General features: G+C 41.7%; 1 protein-coding gene across 1 annotated transcript; it reads right to left on the bottom strand.

Moving 5' to 3' along the window:
* Positions 1-1,363: 1,363 nt before the first annotated feature.
* On the bottom strand, positions 1,364-25,979 carry DUSP29 (dual specificity phosphatase 29). Its single transcript, XM_049810317.1, has 4 exons — positions 25,929-25,979; positions 17,108-17,321; positions 6,980-7,200; positions 1,364-1,850 (listed from the first exon to the last, which is right to left on the bottom strand). Exons 2-4 carry the CDS (start codon positions 17,281-17,283, stop codon positions 1,603-1,605), a joined length of 645 nt encoding a protein of 214 aa, XP_049666274.1. The 5' UTR covers positions 17,284-17,321; positions 25,929-25,979; the 3' UTR covers positions 1,364-1,602.
* Positions 25,980-26,957: the final 978 nt, after the last annotated feature.

Raw genomic sequence — 26,957 nt, 5'->3', positions numbered from 1 at the left:
TCTTTTTGTTTTTTTAAAGTATCCAAGACTGCTACAGTCCATACTGCCTCAAAGTTACAAAGTCTTTGTCAGCTGGTAAAGACCAAGAGAACTGTCAGGTGCTCTTGGTGGCTAGGTAATTCCTCTCAGGCACTGAGGCAAGAAATAGCTCTTGCCTGATAACATTGAATTAGGCAAAATTCTAGTGGAGAGAGCAATGACTTGATCTTTTTGCAGATGCAAAAAAGGTAAGCATGGCTTACTTGTTATCCTGCTCTACAGTATATTTTAAGAATATCAAATACTGTCGAGGTGGCAAAACTCTGATTGTGTCAAAACACAGTTACTGATAATTTGTATCAAGTAGAGTAAATTGAATAAGTTTAGGCAGAAAAGTAGATCTGGTGTCCCCATTTGTGTATTTGGACTACCTCTGTCAACAAATATAATTATTGGCAACTGTATTGGAGGAGAGTAATGTATAAAGGTGACCAAAGCTGAGATAGGAAACGTGGTAATAGTAAATATGAACAGTGGTGTCTGGAATCACAGCAGCAACTTTCTCCTGGTTATTTTTTAAAGGTTATTTTTTAATTTTATCTCCTGGTGAGATATTTTTTAAAGGTTTTATCTGTGTCTCTTGCCTTTTTAATCAAAACTAAAATCTCATTAGAACTAGTTGTAATCCATGATTATTTAGGGGGTTATTAGGGCTGCACAAGTTCAGTGTTGACCTTTCTCTTAGCAACATAAAGAACATCCTATTTTTCTTTATTGTTCTAGCTGTTAGTTTTTCCAAGTGCAGAAAAACAAGTCACAACACAATTTTCTTAGTCGGGTTTTGGGGTGTTTTTTTTGTGGACTAGTAAATTGATTTGGATACTGTATGTATAGGACCTTTTAAAGTTCAGGCAATTGAAGCATTTAGGAAAAACAAGTTAAAACTGAAACTGCTAAAATGTCATGTGTATGTATTTCTTTGAATTGTCCATTATAGTTGCATATGCATCTGACCTTCTCACGGGTTTTGTTTTGTTTTGAGTTTGCATGGTCTGCTGCAAAAATCCTTTGTAAAGACTGGGTAGTTGATCCTCATCTGGAGGCTCTCTAAATGCTGTGCTGCCCTAGATTGCTGTGAAAGAAGAAATGGAGATGCCAGGAAACAGCACAAAAAGGCAAACTCCTGCAAAATCATTCAGAACTCTGGGACTGAACATTTGTGCTGCTACCACCTCACTGTTTTTCCAGCAAAATTTCTTTAGGAATGCCCAGCTCTACTCTTTTAAAGGCCATGTGCTTTGGTTAGGATCAGGAGTTTGGGGGTACTCTGCTAGAAGAGGGTTTTCTTCAAGTTGTGCCTGCTTCTGTGTTATAAAAGCTTTTTTACAGAGGTCAAAATTTAATTGTTGATGTAACAAAGAATTCTGCTAAGGCTGGAACACTCGAAGATGATGGGTTTTAAATTTGGCTTCCGTTCTTTCTCATCATGACAGCATTTGAAATGACTTTGTTTTTCCTTCCAAATAACAAATGATCCCTGTGACTGTGTAATTAACTACACCTTCCCCTCCCCTCCTTTTAAGGAGTTTCTTTCCCAGTAGCACAACCCTGCCAGAAACAATACTAGATCATGGTGCTGTTCTCGTCATCATCAGATGGTAGGCTGGTTTTGGTATTCCTCCTCTGCAGTGCCAACGCTATGTCCAGTTCTCTCAGCTGCTTCAAGAAGCCCCGGTTTGGCAAGATGCATCGGTGTCTTGATACTTGCTCAATGGCATCCACTACTGTCATGTTCTTGTAAATCATCAGGTAAGCCAAGACCAGTGTGGCTGACCGGCTGCGACCCATAGCACAGTGAACCAGAACCTTGTCTGTGGAAACAAAGAGAAATGATGCAGAGATTACACTGGGTAATTTCTTTTTTTTGGCAGTGAAGGTTTCTGTAGTGCCTCTGCTCTGGTGGTTTGACTACCCTTACCAGCATTTTTGTAAGGCCTGTCTTTTTACAGGTGGGGAAACTGAGGCTGTAAATCTTACTGTAGTAACTGAACATTTACACTGGAGATTACCCATTTAATCCTAAACCAGATATCTTTGAATTTATTTGTGAACAAAGGTTGCAGAGAAGGCCTGGGGGCTGCAGGCTTGCGTTAAGTAACATAGCAAGCCCCACTGCAGCCTAATCTTACATGCCTCACAAGCAGCATATATGTAATTCTGTGTTTGGGCATAATGACCAAAGCACAAGGGTGTGCAAGGGTTTGGTATACTATCAGACCGTTCTTCCATGACGATAAATGGAATGCACAGAGGTGCCTTTCTCAGTTCTACCAGCTAGACACAAAAAGCTAACCAAATGTGATTATTTTATTATGTTCTGGCAATAATGTCCTTTAAGATATAGATTGCATCACTTTATGCCCAAATACTTCATTTGTAAAATAGAGCTAATAAGGCCTTTTTTAAGGCTCAGTAATATTTTTGAGGGCAGAGGAAGAAAGGCCATAGAAGTTAATAGGCATATAACCAGGGACATAGAAAGAAACTACCTCTTAAACAGTTCTTTAGAAATCTCTGGCTAGTTGCCCTTACCCTGTCGTGTTGCAGGAAAGTAACATTTCACCACCACCTCTCTTGAGTGTTTTATATGATCATCTCCTTGCAGTAGTGGCCTGTCTTGTATACTGTGAATGCAGAGTCTCTGCTAATAGTTTTCATCTCTGAATAGATGTGCCTCAAGATTCAACTTTTGTGACATTGCTTGGTTTAACTTTGGACTTCCAGAGGCAGAAAGTCCTTGGCTTCAGGTACTAACAAGGATGTAAGCCAAAGTGGAACCTTCCCCATTTGCTGTGTCTGGGGGAGGTGGAGGAAGAGAACAGTAAGTGGGCTCAGGTCTGATTGACAGGTTTTGAAACACTTCAAAAGATTTTCAAAAACGATTCAGAGCCCTTGAGGGGGTCTCACAAAGGGTTGAACTGCTGAAGGAAGTAGATTTGGAGCACTCTCTCTAACACCCTGCTAAGCTGAATTGCCACGGGGGGGCAGGGGATGACTCCTGTCAGGGGCCAGTAATAGTTTATCTCTGTCAGTTCTGCCCAGTGAGAGGTGTTGGGTGCAAAGCCATGACTCCTGCCGATTAACTCCTTTACTTCCAGGTGCAAGAGGATGTCTTGGCACAAGTAGCATTGCTGTGTAATGGATGCATCAAGAACTGCCAACACTAGAGGATTAATGGTTACAGTCTGCATCCTAATCCTAGCAGATAGTCTTAGAGGCATCTTGGCAAAACTCCAGTCTCTCTGATAACTAAAAGTGCCTCTTCCTCTCCTAGAAAATGATAATCCCTTCTATTATTACTGCAAATATTTGAAACGGATGAAAACTCATTTGTTCAGCCCTTCATGCTTCTCTTTAGAGCTTCCTACCTTGTAAATGGGTTGCTGTTGAGATGATAAAATACATGATAGGACAAGGAAGGTTTTACTTTGTGTGGGTGGCAAATGCAGGGGATATGGGAGAAAATGAACAGTTTTATACTGTGATAACAAAGGCAAAAAATGGCCGTACAATTTTCTGAAATGCCCCCTGGTTGTAGGAAAATGAAGTCTGTCCTTTCCTGTATGTGAATATTCAACATCTGACTGCCTGTTACAGCAAAACGCTGGCACTATTCTGCAGAGCCATGTCCCTTCTGTACTATTTTGTAGCCTCTTCTGACGTAAGGACCAATCTGAACCTTCTTTGCCAAGAGGGAGCCTGCGCTTGCAGTCTTTGATTCTGACCACTTAACATCCTCCAAGGTGTGGCTGAATAAAAAAATACCAGTGCACAGAGCCAGAGGTTTGCTGAGTGGTGACTGGTCCCTGAACTATTTTGGTCACTTGACTTGGGCTTGTGTTTCTTGAAAATCTGTCTAGATGCAGCATTCCCTTTCCAGAGTCAGATGGAGCGATGAATGTTAAGGTGTCTTTGGTCAAATGCCTTGGGTCCTTGTATCTGTCTCATGTTTCTTCTCATGTTACTTTTTTTAGCTCTGTCTTTAGTGGTTTTTTTCCCGTGACATCTTCACATGAAGAGGAAATGCTATTCCCCTCTACTTTACATTCTGAGGAACTAAGACACCAAGGGAATGAGTACTAAATCTGTAGCATAGTAGGGAACTTAAAAACGTCTTAAAATAATGTCTTCCTTTCAGGTTAATCAGGCCTTGCTGGTATAAATTTTAAGGTGTTCTATGGTCCTGATTGCATGTTTGAGGAAATCTTTATGCACAGCTGAATGTTAGCATGCATAATTGTGAACAGTTCGAGTTTGCCTCTAAAACTTACTCTTACAACTGAGCTACTTTCACTGTTCTTACGTCCATCTGCCCATGCTTACACTCTGCAAATACTGCTCTGCTCAAGGAGTTTCTTCACCATCACAAAGCTTTTGAGGGTTAAGTCAGAATTACTGCATTAGGACTGTGTTTTGACAGCATCCAAATTGCAAAGCTTTCTGGACTGTTGCAGAGAGTCGTCTTCATTTGCATGACAACTTTTTTCAACAACATGGACTATTGAGCATCTTCCCAGCAAAAAGCATTGTATGAAGACATCTATTCAATGAATTTGATCACTTGGCTGGCTGAAGGTCACACCCCAAACAATGTGATACAGCCGAAGTACATTGTGGTCACAAAAGTTGAAACTTTTTTCTTTTTCCCTTTTTCCCTCTGTTTGCATTTGCTCAGTTCTAATGCAAAGTGGCAAATGAGTGTAATTGCGTTACTGATTAGAAGTATTTAGCACCATATAGTGAAGTCCCATGTTATTACCACTGGAGATAGGTACTTGGTAACTTACTATAAAGTCCTGTTGTGGAATCTGGATGCTATTTGTTGGTCAAGAAGATGCATGCAGATAGTCATTTCATTAGGCACATGAAATACAGAGCACCTTTCTCCACTAGATGTGCATTCACAAATAATGCATTCATGTTGTTGGAGGAGAGCACTAGTTACTTGCCTCTAGTATTTTCTCCTCTAAGTGTAACAGCCTCTTTAGCTTCTGCAGTCATTCTGTTCTGTAAATGTGTATTGGAAAGCTATTGTCATGCATTCAAGCTCAATGTCTTAGTGGGCCATGCATATGTACATTTCTGTGGCTGGGATTGGAGATGTAAGTTTAGTGTACTTTTCCCTTATGACAAAGTGAAGAGCTTGCTCTTTTTCTTCATGAGTGTTACAGTAATTCTTTATTTTGTTGGTCTCCATCAGATAAGATCCTAGCCACCTTGTTTAAAAACCATGTGAATGTGGCAGGCAGTGCACAGCTACAGAAATGATTGCAGTAGTATCTACTTAAGTGCAGATTTGTTTTGTAGAAGTTCATCCAGTCACTCTTTGATTTGGTCTTGTGTTTCAGTGCTGGACTGATGCTTGATACTGTCTCAGAACTTCCTGGACTTTGATGTGGTTTTGAAACAAAAAGTTTAATACTCCCCTCTGCCCCCATCCCATCCTTCCCTGCCTCAATATTTATTGGGATGCAAGGTTTTTATCTAGCCTTTGCTGCTTCCTTTGTGCTTGTTTCTTTACCTCAGTGCAGCAGACAAAGGTCTTACAGGAACAGGAGGGTGGTGGGAGTGAGGAAGTCTGCATTTCTTATTTCAAGTACTCCAGTCTGATGCTGACCTCTGGCCTCCAGCCATGGCTAGACACAGGTGCATGTTAGTTATCTACTCCTTCCCAAAGGCAGTGCTTCAGACATAATTTTTTGAAATGCCGGGTACCTTTCTTCACAAGCAAGTAAGCTCCTGAAGCAGTTTCTCCTGCTATTAGGACTTTGATTTTTAAAACTGAACTGCTTTCAAGACTCTCTCCTGAACAAGGGAAGGGATTGTTGTTGTAGGGTGTACTTGCTGAGAGGATAAAATCGTAAAGACCTGGCTGGCTACTGGGGGCAAGCAAGGTAGTAGCTGGCTACAGCTGAGCTAAACAGCCAAGAACAGAAGCTGACACGAGGCTAGAAACTTGATATATGACACTCTGATAAGGTCTTTGTAGGTCAGCAGGAAAGTCTTCAGTTTCTCAGCTGGTTTCTGGTAAATATCCTGTAGAGATTTAAAAAAACAAAAAAAAACAAAAAAAAAAAAAAAAAAAAAAAAAAAAAAAAAAAAAACGAACACCAGCGGGCAGCAGCAACCAGCCAAACAACACCCAACACCAAACAACAAAAAACATGTAGGGGGGAAGGAGTAGGAGTAATACTGAAAGCCAGTGTGAGGCCTAGGCTGTAGCATTTCACATCTGTGTAAAGGTTTCTGATAGAACGCTGCTGGGGGTCAGCAAATAATGAATTGTGGTAATCAAGCTGAGAAATTACAAAGGCTTTAATGAAATGTTTCTAGGTCTCTGCTGGCAGAGTGGTTTCGGTCCCCTGTTGCTTGGAAGATGGCAGAAAGATAAATGTTATAGCTCTGGGTAGATCTGATGGCCAGGTAGGAAGGTGGTTTGTATATTTATAGAGTGAATCTAATGCTGCAGAGCGTGAAGCTGTGGAGTGACAGCCTGGAATCTCTGCAGAGCACGTGTGTTCCACCACTGTGCAACCAGTATTCATTAAATCTTTTTTGATAGGGACTAATTTGAGGAAAAGACAGCTAATACATGGAACCTGTGCAATGTCTGATTGTCTTTGATGTGTTTATGATAGAGTTAAAACAACAACAAAAAACCTCTATCAGACAGGAGACCTTAATGTAAGCTGTGATGTGGGCTTTTATGAAAGTGCTTGGTAAGGGGCTCTTGGGCTGGTACTAGCTTTGCAGTGAGAAGGGTCCTAGTTACATCACGTATCTTCTCTTAAACTAGTTCCGTGCTACTAGTTTTCTATTCTCTGTTAAACTGTATTGGACTTGTTCCATTCCCACAAGGTTGAATGCCATGGAACTATGCTTATAATCAGACAGAGTAAATAACTGTACTGTTTTTAACCATTTTCAGCACCCTCCTTACTTCTTTCATCCTGAAGTGCATTATCAATGAATTTAGAAGCTGAGTAAAAGAACTGGCTGAGCTTGAAAGTGGGGAGATCATCTGCTTCTACTCCATGATACTCCACAGTCATGTCATGATAATATTCTGGTCCTGTGTCCACATTCCGCTGACCATGGGCTGCATTGAGGATGTGGGTGAAGCCTGCCTTCTCAAGGCTGTAGCGATCTAACGCAGTTTTCCTGTTAAAACAAGAGCTGTCATGTAAGTGAAGAAGTTTCTTAACCAGCAAGCCAGAAAAAAATAAACATCTCTGAGTTGATATGTTCTAAATGTTAATGAAATTGATAATGCTGCAAAAATGCATCATTTACCATTGTAAAGATCTTAAGATACTGTCATTCAGAGTGAATGATCCTTCTGGAGTTCATAACTATCTCTCCCAGGTCCTTAGAGCACCTTAAAAATGAATTTATTTTCCTGGTGCCTTTGTAATGTAGGCAATCCTGGCTTCTATCCATCTTGTACAAGAAGAAACTTGAGATATAGAAAGAAATAGAATGAATTATTTAAAGTCATAAGAGCAAATCAGAGGCAGAACTTGAAATAGGAGCCATGAATGCTGCTTTCCCCTTCTGTCCCATCAATTGATATTGCAGAACTAATAAAAGAGTCAGTGATATGTGAGTAGTAAAATCATCTGGGATTCAGAAAGAAGCTCTTCATCCCTAAAAGAAGTTACTGAGGTTTTTCTCCATTTCTACTTCAAAAAATAAAAATAATTTAAAAACTCACCCTTCTGTAGTCACAACTCCCTGTCAGGTTTCCTTTTACTGTCATGTTTGGCTAACCAGAGGTCTAAAGCAAAAAGAACTAGATATGGAAATTGGATATTAGCCTTCAGTGAAAGCTAAAAGTCATATATTTAGCCCAGTATTCTAATTTATTCTTGTCCTCTCTTCCCTTGCTCAAGGGAAGACAGGTAGGAGAGGAAATCCTAGATTTTTGTATACCCAATAGGCACTCGTAAGTGCTCACCAGCAGTCTGAAATTCTGCAGTTTGTGGACAGGTATGTAAAAACTTTTCTGTTCTGTTATTTTAGTTTTGGAAAGCTTTGTTCTGGAAAAGCTGTCAAGTTCCATTAGTGTCTAGGAAGACTACTGAGCTTTCTACATAAAATTGCATAGGCTTTTGTTGTGGTTTAACCCCAGCCAGCAACTAAGTACCACACAGCCGTCACTCACTCCCCCCCATCCAGTGGGATGGGGGAGAAAATCGGGAAAAAAAAGAAAAAGTAAACCTCCTGGGTTGAAATAAGAACGGTTTAATAGACAGAAAAGAAGAAACTAATAATGATAATGGTAACACTAATAAAATGACAACAGTAGTAATAAAAGGATTGGAATGTACAAATGATGTGCAGGGCAATTGCTCACCACCTGCTGACCGACACCCAGCTAGTCCCCAAGCAGCGATTCCCCGCCCCCCCTCCCCCACTTCCCAGTTCCTATACTAGATGGGACGTCCCATGGTATGGAATACACCGTTGGCCAGTTTGGGTCAGGTTGCCCTGGCTGTGTCCTGTGCCAACTTCTTGTGCCCTGGCTGGGCATGAGAAGCTGAAAAATCCTTGACTATAGTCTAAACACTACTGAGCAACAACTGAAAACATCAGTGTTATCAACATTCTTCACATGCTGAACTCAAAACATAGCACCGTACCAGCTACTAGGAAGACAGTTAACTCTATCCCAGCTGAAACCAAGACAGCTTTATTCTGTTTATATATTTTCACGTAACTACTGCTCCCATAAATGAGTTAAAGCTGTTTCACTTCATGTACTTTCCAACCAAAAGTACCTCTCTCCATGAAAGTTTCCTGAACATTTCAGTGTGTAAATGCAGCCGCTGTCACACAGGACATTGTGGTGGGCTACCTGTTGTGTTTCGGAATTCTAGTGGTGACAGGTCAGAATAGTTTGAAGTTGACTCCACCTTGCAAGCCTCTGTCAAAGTCAAAATCCCCCTTTGAGCAGTCAAGAACCTAGTGATTAGAGCATTTAACTGGGATATGGATACTGAAGGTCTTACCTCTGCTCGCTCTTCTTTAAATTAAGCTCATGATAATTGGCTGTTCTGAGGAGATATTCCTCCCTGCAGAAATTCCTTTCTGGACAGGAATGATAACGTCTTGACTCTACTGGTATTTTTACCATGAAATAATGTCCTAAGTCCCCTATGCCATGGTATAAAAAAAGTAAATAAAAACTCCACTTAGTGTGATGATGCCTGCCTAAGCTCAGTAGACTCTGGAGGACAGAGAAGCAGCAGCATCTTGCTGCTACAGCTGTGACTTGCCACTTTCAGTTTAAAAAATGCTCACTCCTCCTGTTTGTATTCTTGTTGCAGTGATTGACCTAGACAGACTTATCTTTTTCTTCTTCCTTTTAGGAGATATGTGCCTTAGGATTCTCTTCAGGCTCATATGGTCTATATGCTTTGCCAGCAAAGGCACTTTGTTTGGGGCTATAAGGATGGCCAGTACTTAAAAAACAGATTAAATGTCCTGGCCGAAGAGTAAAGGTGCAGTAAATAACTAATTCTCTTGGGTTTTATGTGCTTGAGATTCTGCTTTCAGATTAAGCCTTATTTTGTTTTGCCTCCCTGATGCTGGGATAGAGAAAATATGTTCTCCATTCACCAGACTTGGCCCAAAGCATGTATCCAACAAACTATGAAAGGCTGATGGCTTCAGATCAGAGATCTGTGCTCAACTGGAACCCCTGCAAGTGGAGGCCTACATCGTGAATAGTAAGTAGGACTGCAGTGTATTTAGGGTCAGTGGAAAACCAAAGTTTTTTGTAGACTGTAGATACTACCAAACTTTGGTTTCTGCAAGCACTGCTCAGGCTAATAAATAGCATTTGAATCAAATGATCAAGTTGTTCTGAGCAAGGACAATGTAAAACAATAGGATCGACCTTGAATGCTGTTGCAAAAAGCCCATTGTAAATGCTCAGATGTAATTAGATCATCTTCTGCAATTTTTTTTTTTTAAAGTAAATTATAGGTTTACCAAGGAAATACTTTGGGGGTTATCTACTCCACTGTTAATGGCACTGAAGAATTTATACTCTGTTTTCCTCAGTGTTTGGGATAGGCTGATTTTTAAATGTCATCTGCTTTTTAATTGTGCCTGATACATAAACTGATTCAGCAATATCCTTTCAGACTGAACGTAAACTTACCCAATATAATCTTTTTCTTTATAATATGGATGCACATTTTCTTCTTTATACTGATGTTGCTCATCTTCAAAACTTCCAGAAAGTTAATGCTTAGTGTTCAGCACTCAAATCTGTTAGAATCTCCACATTTTCACTGGACTAGATACTCAAACTGTGCTGTGTATACATGTTGTACAACCTGTTAGTTGAACCAAGAACTAAAATATTTGCCCTGGCTAAACAGAGCAGGGTCAGTGTAGGTCCTGTGGGTATATTTCTTGTGCATCTGCAGGCTGACCTACTGTGTGTAATCTGTGAAGAGGATGTCAGATACCTTTCTTCCAGCAGATACCCTGGACAATATTATCTGTAGAAAGCTTTTCCTAAAGTTTCTAATACATCATGTTGTGTAGAGATCTGAGGAAATAGTTATTTTTCAGTACAAAATAGAGTTCACAGGACTGCAAGAGGTGCCTGCCTTGGGCTTTAGAATCTGCATCTTTTGAAGAAAGCTGAAGTGACACTCTTTTCCAAGAGCAAGAGTGCTTGGTTTCAAACTTGATATGGAGATTGGGAAGTACTTACACTCTTTTTCCTTTCTTTCCATCCCCTCAGTCTTGCTACTTGATAATTAGTTTTCATAAGAGAGATCTCTACTGTTCTTTCAAAAATTTTGCTCTTTTTTTTTTTTTTTTTTTTTTTCCTTGTAAAACCTTTCCCCAAAAGCTAGGCAAACAGCCCAGCTGGACCACCACTCATCATACTGACCTGGGTTTGCCTGCTTTTTCACTTCCATCAGCTGTCTTTTTATCTTGCCCATTGACCATAAATGCTATTGGGCAGGGACAGCCTGTGCTGAGACTCTTGACACTGCCATAATACAAGCAGTTAAACTTGGGGTCATGCTGTGTCTGCAGCATGTTGATTGCCAGTTAACAGAGAGCAAGAAACAGGCTGTTAAGCCCTCATAGAGGGCGACCTATATGCCTGTAAATGGAAATGTTACTGTGCCCCTTGACGTGTTTGCTTGGACTGACTTTAGTCATCAGTAAACTCCAGCTTTTTGTGAAGGTCTTGGCTTGCTTTCCAACCTCAGCTGAATCTGTAGTGTGGATGCTGTTGTGGAAGCATCCCTCATTATCTCTTTACTTTAATCAGAGCCTAATTTTTTGTGTGTTTTATCATACATGATACTCCTGGTTACATCCCAAGGAGGGGGGAATGCTTTGGTCTTCCTTGCAGTTTTTACCATGCCTGAGGTGTCAGTATTTCAGATGAAAAGAAGGAAAAAATCAAGCATAAATAATCTGCAAATATCCGATTGGTTGAGGTGACTAATAGCATGGGATCATTCAGGGGTACATGAATCATATACCTTATTGGAGGATTTATAACTCTATTTCTAATTCACTTTCAGCTAGAAATGGCACAGATGTTTTCACTTGCAGTTGGCTCACTACCAGGTTTAAGTCAAGCTAAGAATATTTATCAATTGCAATTACTATTTCCATTTTTGTGATTATGGTTGAATTTTAAGTAGCCGTTGTAAAGAGGAGTTTGCTGCAAATGCCAGCGTAGGTGAAGCCATGAAGCATTTGACTACTCTTGCATCTTGTATACCTCCACCATCTGTGCTATTAGCACTTGATTTCCTTTTACATGGTGCAAGTGTGGTCTCCAATGTCTGCCTTGAATGTGTTCTTATGCAGAGAAGGTGAAGTGTGGCACTGGGAGATAACAGTGAAAATTCCAGTATAATTGAGTTTAATAAGAGATGAACTGGGCAGATTGGTCCTATGTAAAAACTCATCAGCTCTTCAATTCAGAGCACATAAACATATGCTAAAAGTTAAGCATACCCAGAAGTCCTTCTTTCTGTAGCAAAGCATATTAAGCAAAAGCTCAGTGCTTTGCTGAATCAGACCCTCCATTTACTGTAGGACAGATGGACTCATAAATATGTTTTTAAAGTTGTGAGACAAGGGGGAGTACTTTGATATGAGAATGCCACCTAAACAGTGAAAACTGGAGATAAAAACACTTTCATATAGGGATATATTGATAATAACAGACTATTGCCAAGAGGGAGAACTGACCCAAACAAAAACATCATCCATGTTCAGATGGTTCCCAAAAGACTGTTTATACCTCTTGAGTTGTGCAAGGGCAAGTAAAGGGCTTGTCCAAGACTTTAACTGTGCCTGCTGTCAGTTTTAAAGCTAAGATTCATAGGACTAAAAGCAAGTGCTGCAGCAAACTCTGCCTTCTTCTGGAAGCAACAGTGTCAGTAGTTCTAATGTGAAAGAAAATCCTTCCTTTCAAGTTGCTGTCTCCAGGGTACCAAATCCTTTCCCTCTTCAAAAATACTGTCATAACAAGCTTTAGTCCCAGCTGCTTTCATCAGGAAGATGCCCAAACCAGTGGAGTTCTACAAGAGGGAAAAACAACTTGAAGGCACTGCATTCTGCAACTCTGCATCAAGTATTAAGTATCTTAAAAGCAGCTAACAAAGGGAAGAGAAGGTGGCTCATGATGAAAACCCAAGTGCATCTAAAGGAAAGGAAGTAATCCTGCAAAATGCCTCATGAGGGTGTGGGCAGAGCAGCTCCCTCCACAGGTAAGTGAGCACCTTCTAGTGGGTACTTGTCAACCAGACAACTGGTATGTTTGCAAGCTCTAAGTAGAGCCAAGTTTCCTAAGCTTCGTCCGAATCAGTGTAGTCTTAAAGCCACCGATTGATGTGACCCAGATCAACAAAACACCAGGAAGTCTGAGGCAACATGTTACTAGAAGAGGAATTGTCTTTCTCAAACTTTTCCAATTTCTTAAACACTGAAGGAAAGCTCAATGCAGGATGATATTTTACCAGATGGTCAATGTTAGAAAGAAGCTTCCTGAATATAGGCAATACTGACACTTTCTTAAGAAAATTTGGCTGTTCTCCCTCCCAAGGAGAGATGCTGAGAATTTCCAATAATACTGACCCAATTTCCTTTGGTAACTCCACTGAGTTACCAAAGCACTGAGGGAATCTAGAGATAGTGTAGCATTGTATCCCCTTTTCCTTCTGAGGTGTTGCTCCATTTCTGTGGATACCTCCTGTTCAGTGTGAATTAGAAGAATTTTTAGTTACCACGGAAAATACTGAACAGGATCTTCATAATATGTGGTAGAAAAAGATTTAGTAATCCATTTTCCTCTAGCCTAAAACAGTGGATGTTGGTTTTGTAAGTGAAACAACCTAGATACAGAAAATACCTCTCTGCTTTCTATACAGTGGAGGCATCAAACACATGTGATGCAGTCAGTCAGTTCCTGGTCTTGACTTCAGTCATTCAGCAAGTGTTAGAAATTGCCTATAGACAGAGATGTTGTTGTGTGGGGAAGTGTTACTTGTCTTGGAAACAGTTGCTGCTTTAAGAGGTTTATGGTCCAGTGTTACAGATCCGATTTTCTGGATTGTTAAACTTCTGTTACAATTGGCAGATTCTCATACTAACAGAGCTGAAACTATGTCCTCAAGAATGTTGTTATAATCTAAACCTGCATACATTCCTATTTTTGTATGATAAATACTGGTGTTGATCCTAGGAGTTCATAATGCTAACTATTTGCTACCCTGAGTGAGTCCCATATGTTTTCTTCTACATCAGTATAAATTTTCTTTCTACTTAGTCACTTGGAAAAAGCCATACTGCATTGTTTTTCTGGAGAAAGGGAAGAGGAGAGAATGAGTTTTAGTTAAGCATATATTTAAAGTTTAGTTATATATTTTAATTATCACACACTCCAATCTGTAGGTTTGAGCTACTCATGTCTTGTTGAACCTTACCTGTGTTAGTTCTCAAGACCATAAGCCCTGGGGCTCTACTGGGACAAGCACAGACCATAGCTTCCCTGAAGTGCAACCTCAGTTCAGCTGCATATCCAGAAAATTATTTTTCATATTTAACGTGTAAGGAATTAGACTCCAGAAGACTTCTTTTCTTCTGGGAGTAGTTTGAGAACACAGAAAGACCTGAAATTGTGATTGGGCCTTAAATCCTAATGAGAGCTAGAGGGTGGTTTAGAGGAAAACAAAATCTTGGGAGGCTTTTGTCTTCAGCTAAAATACTCTTTGAAATTCAGAAATGTGGAACCATGGACATCATCTCGGGTAATAAGGCGATCACTGAAGAGCCACAAGAAGAAACTATAAGCTGCATAACTGGCAAGATTTTTTCCATGTGATTGTAGTGAACCGAGCAGGCGTGGGTGGGGTCAGCCAGTAAAACTGCCCATGCAAGTAACCTGGTGACGAGTCAAAGGATCAAGACAAATCTGCTTTCTATCCCTTTAGAAGGCTTCTGGATGTGGGTGGGATACATGCAAGCACTAATCCTGGTAACAGATTAATCAAAATCTTGGCAAAGCATGTTTTATTCCTATCATTGGGCTGTCTCCTGCAAGTTCTAGTGTCTGGTCTTTAAAAGTCCTTGGAACTTGCTAGAGGAAAATTTCAATTGGAGCTGAACACAGCATGTTATATTTTGAGGCTTTGATTATTCTGGTCCTGACAGGCTCATGGAGATTTCATTGCCTCTGGGCAACATCTGCAGTGAAGCCTTGTAACAAAAGGATTGAGTGGCCTCACAGGGCTCCTTGATAGCCTGTATTGCATTAGAAGGAAGATGTGGTTACGTAGTCAGGGTGATTAATTAGCATTTCCATAAGCAGTCACAAGTCCTGTTAACCTTGTAAATGCAGGAGGCAGGAATGAAGCACAGATGTGAAAGCTCTGAAGATAAACTCTGCATGTGTGTGTTCACTTGATTTTGTTGATGAGCTCCACTAAATTCTTTCAAGAACAACCTTAATTTAGCATGGCTAAGGATGCAAATACACCCAACATCTGTTCACGTCTCCATGGCAGCTCTTTGGCCACCAGTGCTACAGCAAGATCTTAAAATAAAACAATACAAAAAACCCTGCCACACTGAAGGGGGAAGCTGTTGGTCAGAAGTAAGATGTGGAGCTGACTGAGGAAAGATACAGAGGTCCCTGGATTTTGCCTGCAGACCAGTTCTCATCTCAGATTTTCTGCTACTGGTTGTCAAGTTTGCCCTTAACTGGCTGACAATAATCGTTCTCTTTCAGGGAGCCCCACTTTTTGGTGAAGTTTTGTGTCTGTTTACGCCACACCTGCTCCTCACTTCTTTCTCCTCCATTTGCTTTCTCATTCTTTTGTCCCAGTCACGTGGCGGACTTGTTTCCCCTTGGAACACTGTTTTTCCTCCTGACTTAAGACTGGTCCTCTGCAGAAATACACTGCCCAGCATAAGTGGGTGTAGCTCTCAAGAAGCTTGATTTTCTGTTCCTCTGGTTAGTTTGTACTAAGTGCAGGTGTGCGTTGTGTTCAGTCACATCTCCTAGCATTTATTAAATTACAAGGTGTAACAAACACTGCTACAGGAACGATTACAGGAAAGAGTCATTGGCTGGTGTTCTGGGCTTAAAGACTGACTGTCCAAAGACCTGTTGTCTCGTTAGATCCCTTTGCTTAGAGGGTAGAGCTGTAGCTTCATCACAGAGATAAGAGGGAAATTCTTCTAACAGCTTCATTCAAAATAATTCTGCTGGTGATTCTGAACAAGGAAGAAGGAAATAAATGCCAGAAGGGGCTGTTTTTTACACTGAATCTTGAGTCAGAAACATCTAACAAGAGAGGCAGGCTAGGAGGTGGAGAGGACAACTCAACTCCCTTTTCCTTTGTTCCTGAGTCATTTGGCCAGGCTCTTCCCATGGCTTAATTTTGGGGTTTTTTTGCTTTGTTATTTTCTGTCTCTAAAAGGGGGAGCCCAGGCTTGGTTAAAGCCCAGAACTCATGTGTCTTTCTGTTGCCTTTGACACCACAGAAGTAATTGGTCAATGATATTAGGAGTTTTGTAACTTTCAAGGCTGTATATCTTTCCTCTTTTATAAGCTGGCAACAGATGAATTTTAGGACCTTTTAAAAAAATATTGAGAACCTTGGAGTCAGTGGGCTCCTGCTTGAGCCTTACAGTGATAATGTAAAATAAATGTCATGTTAGTGCAGCGTGTAGAGGAAAATGGGAAGTAGAAGACTAATGCCTAAGGGGTAAGAAAAGATCTCGTCCTCTGCTCAGGGTTTGGGTTGGGGGATTTTCTGATGGCATGTCTCCCTGCTGCAGCAGTGGTCTCTCTCTGCTTGTTGGCATAGGCTGTTTCTAGTTTAGTACTGTGCTCGGCAGACCTGAGTCTGTTTTGTGGGTTTGGTTTTTTTCCAAATCCCACTTGGTCTGATCAGTGAGACACATCTCTGCAGCTTTGCCTTCCACAGGGTTCTGTTGTTTGTTTTAATCTTTTGAGCAATTTGGAAATGCAGAGTATCCCATGTACACAAGCACAGGCTTGGAAATGCAGAAATACCACTGTGGGTTGAGTTGTCTCTTCAGTCACTTCTCAAGAATTACATTTTAGGCTTAAACCAACCTAAGCTGTGGTCCAACACATCTAGGCCATGCTCTTCTGTCAGTCTAATTGTGGAAGGACTTTCACTCAGAGATAAATGACAAATTACTCAAAATGAGCCATTTAAAAATAGATCATGACTAGCTTCAACTTCTGCAGCCTACACTGGTGCCACAACCACTCCTGTTATGCAGTCTTTAGCAGTAGACCCCGCTGCACTCACCCAGCACTTTCTTGAAGCGGCAGCGACAAACACTGTGTGCCTTGATCCAGGCTCCAATTGCTTTATTGAACTCTGGCATCTCTCAGTAGCTCATCAAATCCCATCATCAGCACTAAATACTAATGAATGGGTAGTAGGAGGAAAGAAACACCTTTCTCTGTTGGTGACCTGTACTTAGTAGAGCTTACTCATCTCCTATGTAGAAGAGAAGTACTATGTACACTTACTCATCTCCTATGTAGAGGTTGGGCCAGACTTCATTGACATGAGTGTACTTTGGGCATCCTTTCCAGAAGAGTCGCTCCAATTCAAATGCACCTGGGGTACAGTAATCGTTGTCAGGATCTACTTTGATTGCTATGTATGCATTTTTCTTCCCAGCATTCAAATCTGCTGATGACATCTTGTCCGTGGAGTAGTGCGCTCAGGATGTGCAAGAAACTGGAATGCAACCAAAACAGAATGTTAACCTGAGGAAGCACAAAGGAAGCACAAAGCAAGTGACTTCTGTTCCAGTTGTGGAGCACTGGGAGCAGCACTGGCCAGGTGTGATTGGGCTGGGCATGGTGTGACATGGATGTACCTGCTCTGTGGCAGACACAGACTCGCACCTGGATTTCTGCCTCCCCTGAACTAGGCAAGGAATACTTTGTTGGATGAGCTTACCAGCAATGGGAGCAAAAGCCAAATGTTTGTGATCACTGAAGTTTGGTCTCCACTGGGAGTTTGTTTCCTGGAAAATCCACTGGTAAGAATTTGGTAGGTCTAGCAGCCTGATCCAAGGGATCTAGAGCAGCTAGGGGAAGTGAGTGGGGGAAATTTAAGATGTTTCTTTATCATTAATTGTCAGTCTCCTAAAGGCTTCACCTTTACGTGATTTTCAGCAACGCAGGGAGATAAAATGTGTCCATTCAGGTGAATGCTGGGTGTACCTGTTCTACTATTTCCAAGATCTCAGTGCAGCCTTGCACACTGAACCTCATAGGCTTTTTGCAGGTATGAGAGTTTGCCTTTTTGCAGCACCACCGACTGACTGACAAAATATTTTTTTAGCTAGCATGGGGCTCAAGGACTTCGTTCTTTCTGGGTTCGCTTTTTTTTTTTTTAACCTAGGTTGCATACATGCCAAGTGGGTAGGAAGAAGCACTAATGCACATATAGAAGGGAGCAACAGCGTAATGTTGTCCTGTAGTTAAAATCAGAGTATCATTAATGTTGCCAAAAAACAACGCCCTTTGCCTGGCCTTACTGTCAGAGCTGTATTGCTCAGAACCGACAACCTTGATGTCCCATGTGCTTGAGCTATCTGCTAGTATTGAATCCTTTGGTATCAGCTTTACATATCTCTTGAAGCTCCAGATTCTTTCCTGCTTGCTGTGATTTCCTCAGGTGCTGTCCTGATTGAGGCTTTCCCCTGCAGAGTTTGCCTCCTTCAGCTGTGGAGTCAAGAGTTAGAGCCCAGTTAGGTGGTCTCCCTCCTCTGCCACTTCCCCAAGGCTGTGCCTTACTTAGGAGCTGGGCACTGAGCAGGAGCTCAGAAGGCAGCCTGGAGTTTTCACAAAGTCGGTGAGTGAAGTTAAAGGCCAGAGACTAACCTGAGTCTCAACACTTCTCCCATCCATGCCTTCATGAAGACACTGCCTTTAGGACGAGGCAGGTAACTGTAGGTTTGCAAAAAATAGTCTTGTCACTTGGGCAGGTGGATTTTTTGCATCCATGCTTAACTTTCCTAATCCCCTGCAGCTGAAGTATATCTGGTAAAAGCTCAGTGAAATACATGTGATACAGAAACTCTTGCACCAGCAGCAACTGAACCAGCTGCTGGAGGTGCAGTACAGCTGTAAGAGTGCAATGCTGTGCTCGTGAGCTCAGGTGTGGCAGTGCACTGTCCTGCTAAAGAAGTCAGCTGGTATCCCCATGCATAGAGTGTTGGGTGTGTTTAGGTCAAGGATTTTTCAGATTATTTTTTACTTTAATTTTTTGATTACTTGAAGAAAATTTTGCAGGAGAGTGAAGGTACAGTATGTGCATGTATTCTCAGTAAAGAAGAAGAAACAAGGGAGTGATTGACAAATGATAAAGGTGTACATGAGAGCTTTTCAGTTCAAAGTAACAGCACTGGAAATGGCACACTACAGACAAATACTCATGTCATAGATCCAGGCACAATGTCAAAGAAGGATTATCGTGAGGGACATGGGTGTTGTAATGTCTCCTTTGCTTTTTCTTCTGTGGATTTGCACATTTCTGAAGGCAAAGCACATTTTGTTCTGCAAGTTGTCAGCAGGAAAGTTAAACTGCTAGTGCAGCTGATCTTCATGCTACAGGAAATGTCTAGGAACTAGAATTTGGGGCTGGCCACATGCTTGACCTCCTGTTTACCCCTTTATTTATTTATTTATTTATTTATTCTTTGCCAGTTGTCACTTAACCACCTTCCCCTCTTGTCCTCTGAAACAAGTTTCCCTTTTTTTCCCATGTTGCGAGCCTTTTGCTGCAGACTTTCTTGTCTGCTCCATCTCCCTGTTGGGTCTGTCTTGTTTCTCCATCTCCCAGATGTCTCGGGGCAGCAGTTGCTCCTGTCTCTCATCCCCTTGAAGGGCGAAGTTGAACCTTGGAGTTCATACGAGACTCATAACAAGAAGAGGTCAAGTTGGGCTTGATCTTATGAAGTGTGCACATACAGCCTGCCAAAAATCCACCTTTCAGGCAACAAATCCTGTAGTGGCTCCCACAAATTTTTTGTGTTGGCCACTGGTGACATCTGTGTCCTTTTTATTACAAAAATCTGGCTAATGCTTTCAGCTGTTGTAGAGCACTCCTGAAAGCAGGATGACCATTTTCCACTGACATCCCATGTACCAATAGGGTTTGTTTCCTCAGTTGGGGCTCTTTTGTGCCTGTCATGTTCTGTTTCTCTGGAAAACTTGAAAAAGCCAAATGATTCCTGTTTTCCTACTCCAAAGCTAGGCAAAATTGTGGAGTCAGTTTTTGTTTGGCATGCATACACCTCTATTCAAAAATTGGCTTGCTTTCACTGGCAGGGCGATCTATCTTTCAGCCAAGCTTCCTAAAACATGATGATGATGTTTAGCTAAGTGGTCCTCTGTTGAGATTTGTAAAGGGCTCTGAGAATTCCAGCTTCTAGCAAATTTACCTTGGGCTCAGCCTTGCGTGCCTCTGAGTAGCACCAAGTCCCATCTCTGTGCCCCCAGTAGCCATTCCACAGGAGAGCCTTTTTCCTTCCCATGCCAGAATTATGCTAATTCTACATGCAGACTCAACAGCGTAGATAGTATTAGACTGTCAGAGCTACAACTCTAATACAGTCTGACTTTGGGAGTGAATAGGCTGTTATCTAGAACTTGGTAAGGACTGCTATTTGTCTAGTAAGGAACTAGGGTAACTTGGAGCCTGTTGCCTTGATGCTGAAGGACTGAGTGTGCTTTTATTCATGACTTCATAAAATGGGAGGGGAGGAAACGAAGGGAAGAAGAGTGTAATCAGTAATCGTGCTTGGTGGCCACAGCACATTGATTTGTTAAATGAATATTCCTGCTCATAGACTGCAGACCTCAAAACAGGGCAATTACATCTGCAAATGATCATTTGTGGTACTGCAACACCATCTCAGTTTGAAGCTTGGTTAGCACTCTGAAAGTTAGACCATTGCTGAGAAATACTCTTTTCTGTCTGTCCTGGGAAGCCATATGCTCCCCGAACATTCAAGTAAGCTGTGTTCTTTTATGCCTTGCCAATGTTATCTGCTGCAGGGTTTTTAAATTGAATTAGAGCACAGGAAAGCATCAGCTGAAATTCCTCTAATAAAATATGTATTTCAGATTTGACTCTAGACTAAGTAAGAAGTAACAGAGTTTAAGTAGGAGGAGGGGAAGGGGGGGGGGGGGGAAAGGGCTGTTTTGCTGCTTGAGCTCTGGAACCAATTGCCATGAAACATTCGTTTGGGGGGAGAAGGACGGAAAGACTTGCGTCTTTCCAGGAACCAAAGATGGCTAACCTCATCGCTTATTGACTGTTCTGTGTATGCTGTGGTGGGTGTAAGGATGACTGTTTGTCTGTATAAGGATGACTGTCTAGCACAAGCCCAGGCAGGGAAAGCTCAGATTTCTTTTGCAGACCACTGGGGAGGGGAGACTGTCCCTTGCAGGGTGTTCACCCGGTGCAGTCAGCTGGCAGACAGATTGCCGGGTTACCCCTGCACAGGCTCATCGGAGCAGTCTCGACCCCTTGTAGTGCTTCACTGGGGCTAAAAAGGCTTTGCCTTATAGACTAGTTAGCGCAGGCTGAATGCTGTACCAGTGCAGCTTTCCTGTCCCAGCTTGGCAGTCGCTTCATGGCACCACACTGTGCTGGCGACACAGAACCTTGGATATGAAAGCTCTCTGGAGTAGGGCCGGTCCTCGTGCCCTTGGTTTGCATAAGGGACTCTGCAGCCTGCTTACTCCTGGAATGCTGCTCCAGCCCAGGACAGCCTCTCTTACTTCGTGGGGGAGGAATGAAGAAGAGAGTCAGCTAGAGGGAACTGCCATTGTCCCGGAGAGGTTCTCCTGGGCAGGAAGGTTTGAGCCCAACTTCGAGGCGTAGTGAGGAATGGAGCCCTGCATCTGGGGCCAGGACTTCCCTTCCCATGAGGCAGGGCAACCTGTGGCTAGTCCCACTTTTCCCCTCCGCCCAAGCCATGGCTCCTCTCTTGCTCTGCTGTGCTATGCCGAGGCCAGGCCGTGTGAGCTGCTGAGACCTTTCCCTTCCCTCTCTGTGCCCACCCTGCGGTGGCTGGTTGAGCAGCTGAGGGCCAGGCCCACCTCTGTGGGACTGGGCTCCGATGCCCAAGCCTGCCAGATTTCGTCCGCCGAGCCTGGCATCCTGCGGGTTCTGCTTCTCAGTCCAGCTTGTGTGTGTGTAACACTGAACTGCCGGCACTCACCAGTTACGCTGTCATGGACTTAAGTGTATTATCAGAACAAGGATGATAAAAATTAAGTCATCTGCATTTTTATATCCTAATCTTTCTCTTCATAAATAAGACCGAAGTGCATGTTATCTAATGAATTTTATTTGTTAATCACTTGGATGGCTGGAATATTTTCCCCCCTTGGGTTATACGTATATAAATGAAAATATTGTTGGTGATTTCACAAAATGGTAATTCAGAATAATGGAGAGTTAATCCTCTTTTCATTAGTGAGCCACTTCAGGACATACACTGTGGCAAATTACACTGCATTTTAAGTTGTTCTCAAGTGCTGTGCCCTAGAAAAAAAAAATTAAACTATTTTTGCATTGATAGAAGTAATTGTGTGGCTAATTTGGATAAGCAGCATGCATTAGGCACAGCAAAGGAATCTCTTCTTTATGTTCACTATCCACTTGACAGCTGCCAAATGGAATTTCTTACAGAGCTTTTTAGCTTTTTTTATTTTATTTTTAACAAAACAGGGAGGGAGGAAAGCAAGTGCAAGGGAAAAAAAAAAAAGGAAAATCTGTCAGTCTATCTGCTGTTTAATTCAGAGAGTGAACACAGTCTAGTGGCTGGAGCAGTGATATGGCAGTGAAAGATTTCCTTTCTGCACCTTCTCTTGTGTCCCTTGGAGCTACTCAAATTAATCCAAAATTTCCAGGAAAGCCCTGGGAAGTCACAGAACATTGTGGCCCATTTTCAAATTTATTCAACTGGAGGGATGTGCCTCCCCCACCTCAACATTTTTAAGGGGTTAGTTAATGCTTTTGGAAATGTCAGTCATGAGCTCTACAGTTTGGTAATCCCACAGATGTGGGGGGAAAAAGCTGAGGTTCATACCTAGAGGTGAACGTCAGAGCTTTGGTGGTAGTGTGTATGTTTCTGATGCTGGTTTTCCAGATGTAGTGGAAGTTTCTGAGTACTTTGAGACTGAAAGCTGCAAGTCATTATCTACATAACAAAATACTATGTTTCTTAATATTTTTGGCTCAACATGCTGTGCAAGCCTTAGCGCTGTGTATAAAGATGCCGAACAATTTGGCAAGATTTGTGCCTGGGAGTTAAGATCCAAGTCAGCTGTAGAGATTGGGGGGGGAGGATAAAAAGAAGTGGCAGACATGCACATGAAAGGATTGCATTTGCCTTTGTCCTTTGCAAGGAACTATGTACCCTGTCCCCTTCTTTTCTGCACCCCTCCCTGACCCAGGACGGTTCCCCCATCACTGCAGTTGTAACAAGCATATGTACTCTGGCTGCCAATTTGTAGCTGTGTTTCTGTGCCTCAAGCTACAGAACCCCAATAAGGTCAGAGCCCAATGGCGTTGGTACAAACCTGCAATGAGAGAGGCTAAACAAATAAAAGACAGGAAGGAAAATGGAGACAGAAGACAATTTTCCTTGCTCTTTCCTTCAGAAGGAACAACTGTAATCCTGTTAGCTGTTTTGTCCTGCCTGACATAGGGCACAGGGCTTCTGTGACTTAATGCCTGCTTCAGTCCATATTTATATAGCAGAATAGTTTAAATTCTTTACCACCCATGTTTCCTGCTCTTGGAGTTCTCCCAGCCCACATGACATCAGTCACCTGTGCTAGTGGGGCTTTTGATGCTGGCTTTATTAAATTTAATTTGGTGTGCACCAAGTGTACCAGCCTTGGTTTTGTACTCAGAGTTGTCTAAAAGTTACTTCTCCCTGAAAATACCAAGCAGTCCCAAATTCTTCCGCTTTAGCTGGGAGTTGAAGGTTTTCAGCATCCAGAAAACACCTAAATACATAACCTGTTTGTAAATGTGGAGGCAGTTTTTAATCTTATTCCTGTTTTGATGCTTTCAGATTTTGCTTCCTACCTCTTTCCTTGTGACAGCTCTGAAAAAAGGAGTGGAGCTGTGATACCTTAAGGTTTTTTTATCAAGATGCAAAGGGAGGGAAAGAACCAAAGCAGACTATCTGTCAGTTCTGGGCCTTTCATGAGAAGTCTACAGAAGTAATGACATTTCCAGTAGACATTATGCCCACACCAGTGCAGTAGGAGATAAACATGGTACCCTTGAAATTTGTCAGTGGTTTGACCCTCAAGTCCGGGGACTGAATTTATCTACTGCCACGAACATTAAATTTGAAAGAACAATAAAATGGAAAAAAACCCCACCCTTATTATTTTTGTGCATGAAGTGCTTGTTATTGAGAAATTATTCCTATTTTTTTTTCTGATGTTGTATGGAGAGCTGACTTATTTGTATGTTTTTATCAGGTAGAATTCAATACCACTGAAATCAGAGGACATCTATCTTCCAGGGGGTCCAAACCTGAGACCTTCTTGGCTTCCAGCCAACTGCGAAAATAACGCTTTTGTTTTTATTTACTTCTTTCAGTTTAATAACCACCTTAGATAAGACCTTCATGGAGAAACAGTGTCTGTAACGAGAGGGAAGTACCTGAGAGAAGTTAAGGATGGAGAATACCATTTCTCCAACACTTTGAAAAAAATGTGCAAAAGTCTTGAATCTAGTTTAGTAACCTTTCTCCAGGTAAGCACTCTCTTGGTGCTGAAGGCAAACAAAAATCAGATCTAATGACTGAGGGTCTTCAGAAGTAGTGAGGGAGGATCTATTGAGCAAGTTCATGAATTCTAAGAAATGCTCTGTTCTTCCATTTCCAGCCAGCATGCCAGGTACTTCAGGGTGAAAAAGTATTTGCCCTTTTTGAGTATGATAAAGCAGAGGGCTGTTTTATAAACTGGAAAGTTCTCCTTGCAGAAACCAATGCACATGCTGTCTGGAGCGCAGTGTTTGCACTTGGGAGGAAGGTAAATGGTGCTTTGGTTTCTAAGCTTTTCATGACTCGAAGTACATCAGTTGAGCTGAGTGTCAGTTAGCTGCAGTAACAAAAGCTTGCTTTCTGGATGATTTAACTAAATGAATTTAGAATGGTGCTCCCTGATATGCCATCCCCATGACATTTTGTTCAGACTCCAAATGCTGGTAATAGCCATGAAGAGCTGTATGTTTTCCTGTGTAACCTGGCTCTTGCTGCACCCCAGGGTACTGCAATGACGTACAGTGCTGCAAAGTTCCTTGGGTGGTTATTTTCCCTAACACTAGACCAAAAAAATTAATTTTTTACAAATAGTTCTTGGGAGGGAGGAGGAGTAAATCCTTCAAAAAATCTTTCTCTGAAAGAGCTCTAAAAGAATTAAGCAAAGCATCCAAAGCCAGAAATCCCTGCGGTACCTGCATTATACTTAAGCGAAGAATAACACAATCCTCTATTCCTTATTCTTGTTCTAGTCTTCACCAAAAACTGTTATTTACTTCAGGTCCTGTATTTTACCCCTCCATTCTTATGCTTGAAGCGTTCAGGGACTGTCAAATAGTTAATCCAATGCATTTGTCTTTAAACAGTTTAAAACCAGAAGAATCATAGCCTCTGTGCAATTATTTCCCAGACCCTCCTGCTGTGAATATTCAAAACTAACCAGCTATTTCAATGAATTTCTAAGCCACTGATGACTTTTAAAAAACTTATTTTTGCCCTCATTCTTTATTGTTGACTGAACTGGTTAATTTAAAACACATTAAGCTGAGATTTCATTAAATATTATGAGAGCGCCCAAAGAAACTTAAAATACAGCGTCATCTGTGAGAATTGTAATTCAATTGGAAACATTAGATTTGACTGGAGGGTGGAGCAATTATCGAAGAATAAGCAAAATATTCTGGGATGGATGTTACAAAAGCTTGAAAAAATGTATTTTTATTCCTAACTTTTAAATAGAAATTATCTCTAAGATAAATACATTTTTGACACCTCATTCCTATTTTATAAAGTAATTTCTGTAACATGACGAATTTGTTTTTAAAAAAAATTATAAATTATACTTTCAAAACCTCTTTGACTCTGCAATACTTTTAAGCTTTTTTTTTTTTTCTGCAACAAGTTTATGAAGTTATTGGTTACCTTAGAAAGTTTGCCAGCACTCAGTCCTCTCCCTGGTTTACTTAAACTAGGTTATAAAAGGAAGAAAAGGAGCACAAGAAGTACAGCAGAAAATGTATGTTGCTTAGCCTTACCTCTGAGCTTAGGTGGGTGCTCTAGATAGCTGGGTCCTGTGAAGTGCGGCCAAACGACAAAAGAAATCTTACCAACTTTGCAACTAGAGTCTATTTTTAGAGGAGGATTTGCTGACTTTGACCTTGAGTGCTACCCACTCGAAAGGACTATCTTTACATCTGCTGGTAAAACTATTCCCTGATGTGACCTGAAACATTAAACCTGGCAATTAGTTACCTAGCCCCAGTATGACTAAGGTAATGTGATGCCTGCATGTCAACTATAATTAAACAAAACTCATCTTTTATTTTCTTGTCCCCTTGTCGAGCCCAGTGCTATGTTTACTGCTGCATGTGAGTTAGGAGCATTGCATTGCTGTTTCCTGTCATGCTGTGCACAAGCGCTTTGGCACTGGCACAACAGGCAATGGGAGAGGTGGCAACCCAACAAGGTCCTCCTCTCTTGCATGGGCACTACCAGAAAGCCACCTTCCCCTACCTACTGTCTTGGTTTTCTTCAGCACTGCTGCTCTCAGTATCCATCTGACTTCTGAAATGCCTTTCTCTGCTGAGAAGGTGATGTGGTGCTCAGCTCAGCTCTGGCAACATGGGCATAGCTTGCCAAAAAGAGGCGGAGGCACACTCTCCAACCTTTGAAAAATTCCCTACTTCCTTAAAAAGGTTTCCTGAAAAGCTCCATGCCTTCCTATTGAAGAAAGTCTCAAACTTTCTGTAGTAAGCCACAGCCAGATTCATCATAGATCAAATAGGGGTTCCCCAGCGTCAGAGCCACACACACCTTTTCCACTCCAGCACTTTGTTTGCTACGAGAGTGGTGACCTTCGTGGCCCACAGGGCTGTCTGATGGAGGGATCAGTACTCACATGTGAGCAGCTGGTACACAATATCCTCTCCCCAAGTAATGTTCTGCAGCAAACCATGCCTCAGTGTTGCCAACTCAGACAACTTCATTTAGGAGTAATGAGAGTTCAGTGCTGCTGGAGCTGGGCTTGCAATGACAGAAGCAGCTGTAGCTGTCATGGGAGTATT

Source organism: Accipiter gentilis, chromosome 9 (assembly GCF_929443795.1).
Source record: "Accipiter gentilis chromosome 9, bAccGen1.1, whole genome shotgun sequence".
NCBI lineage: Eukaryota > Metazoa > Chordata > Aves > Accipitriformes > Accipitridae > Astur > Astur gentilis.
This window is presented reverse-complemented; position numbering and strand designations above follow the sequence as displayed.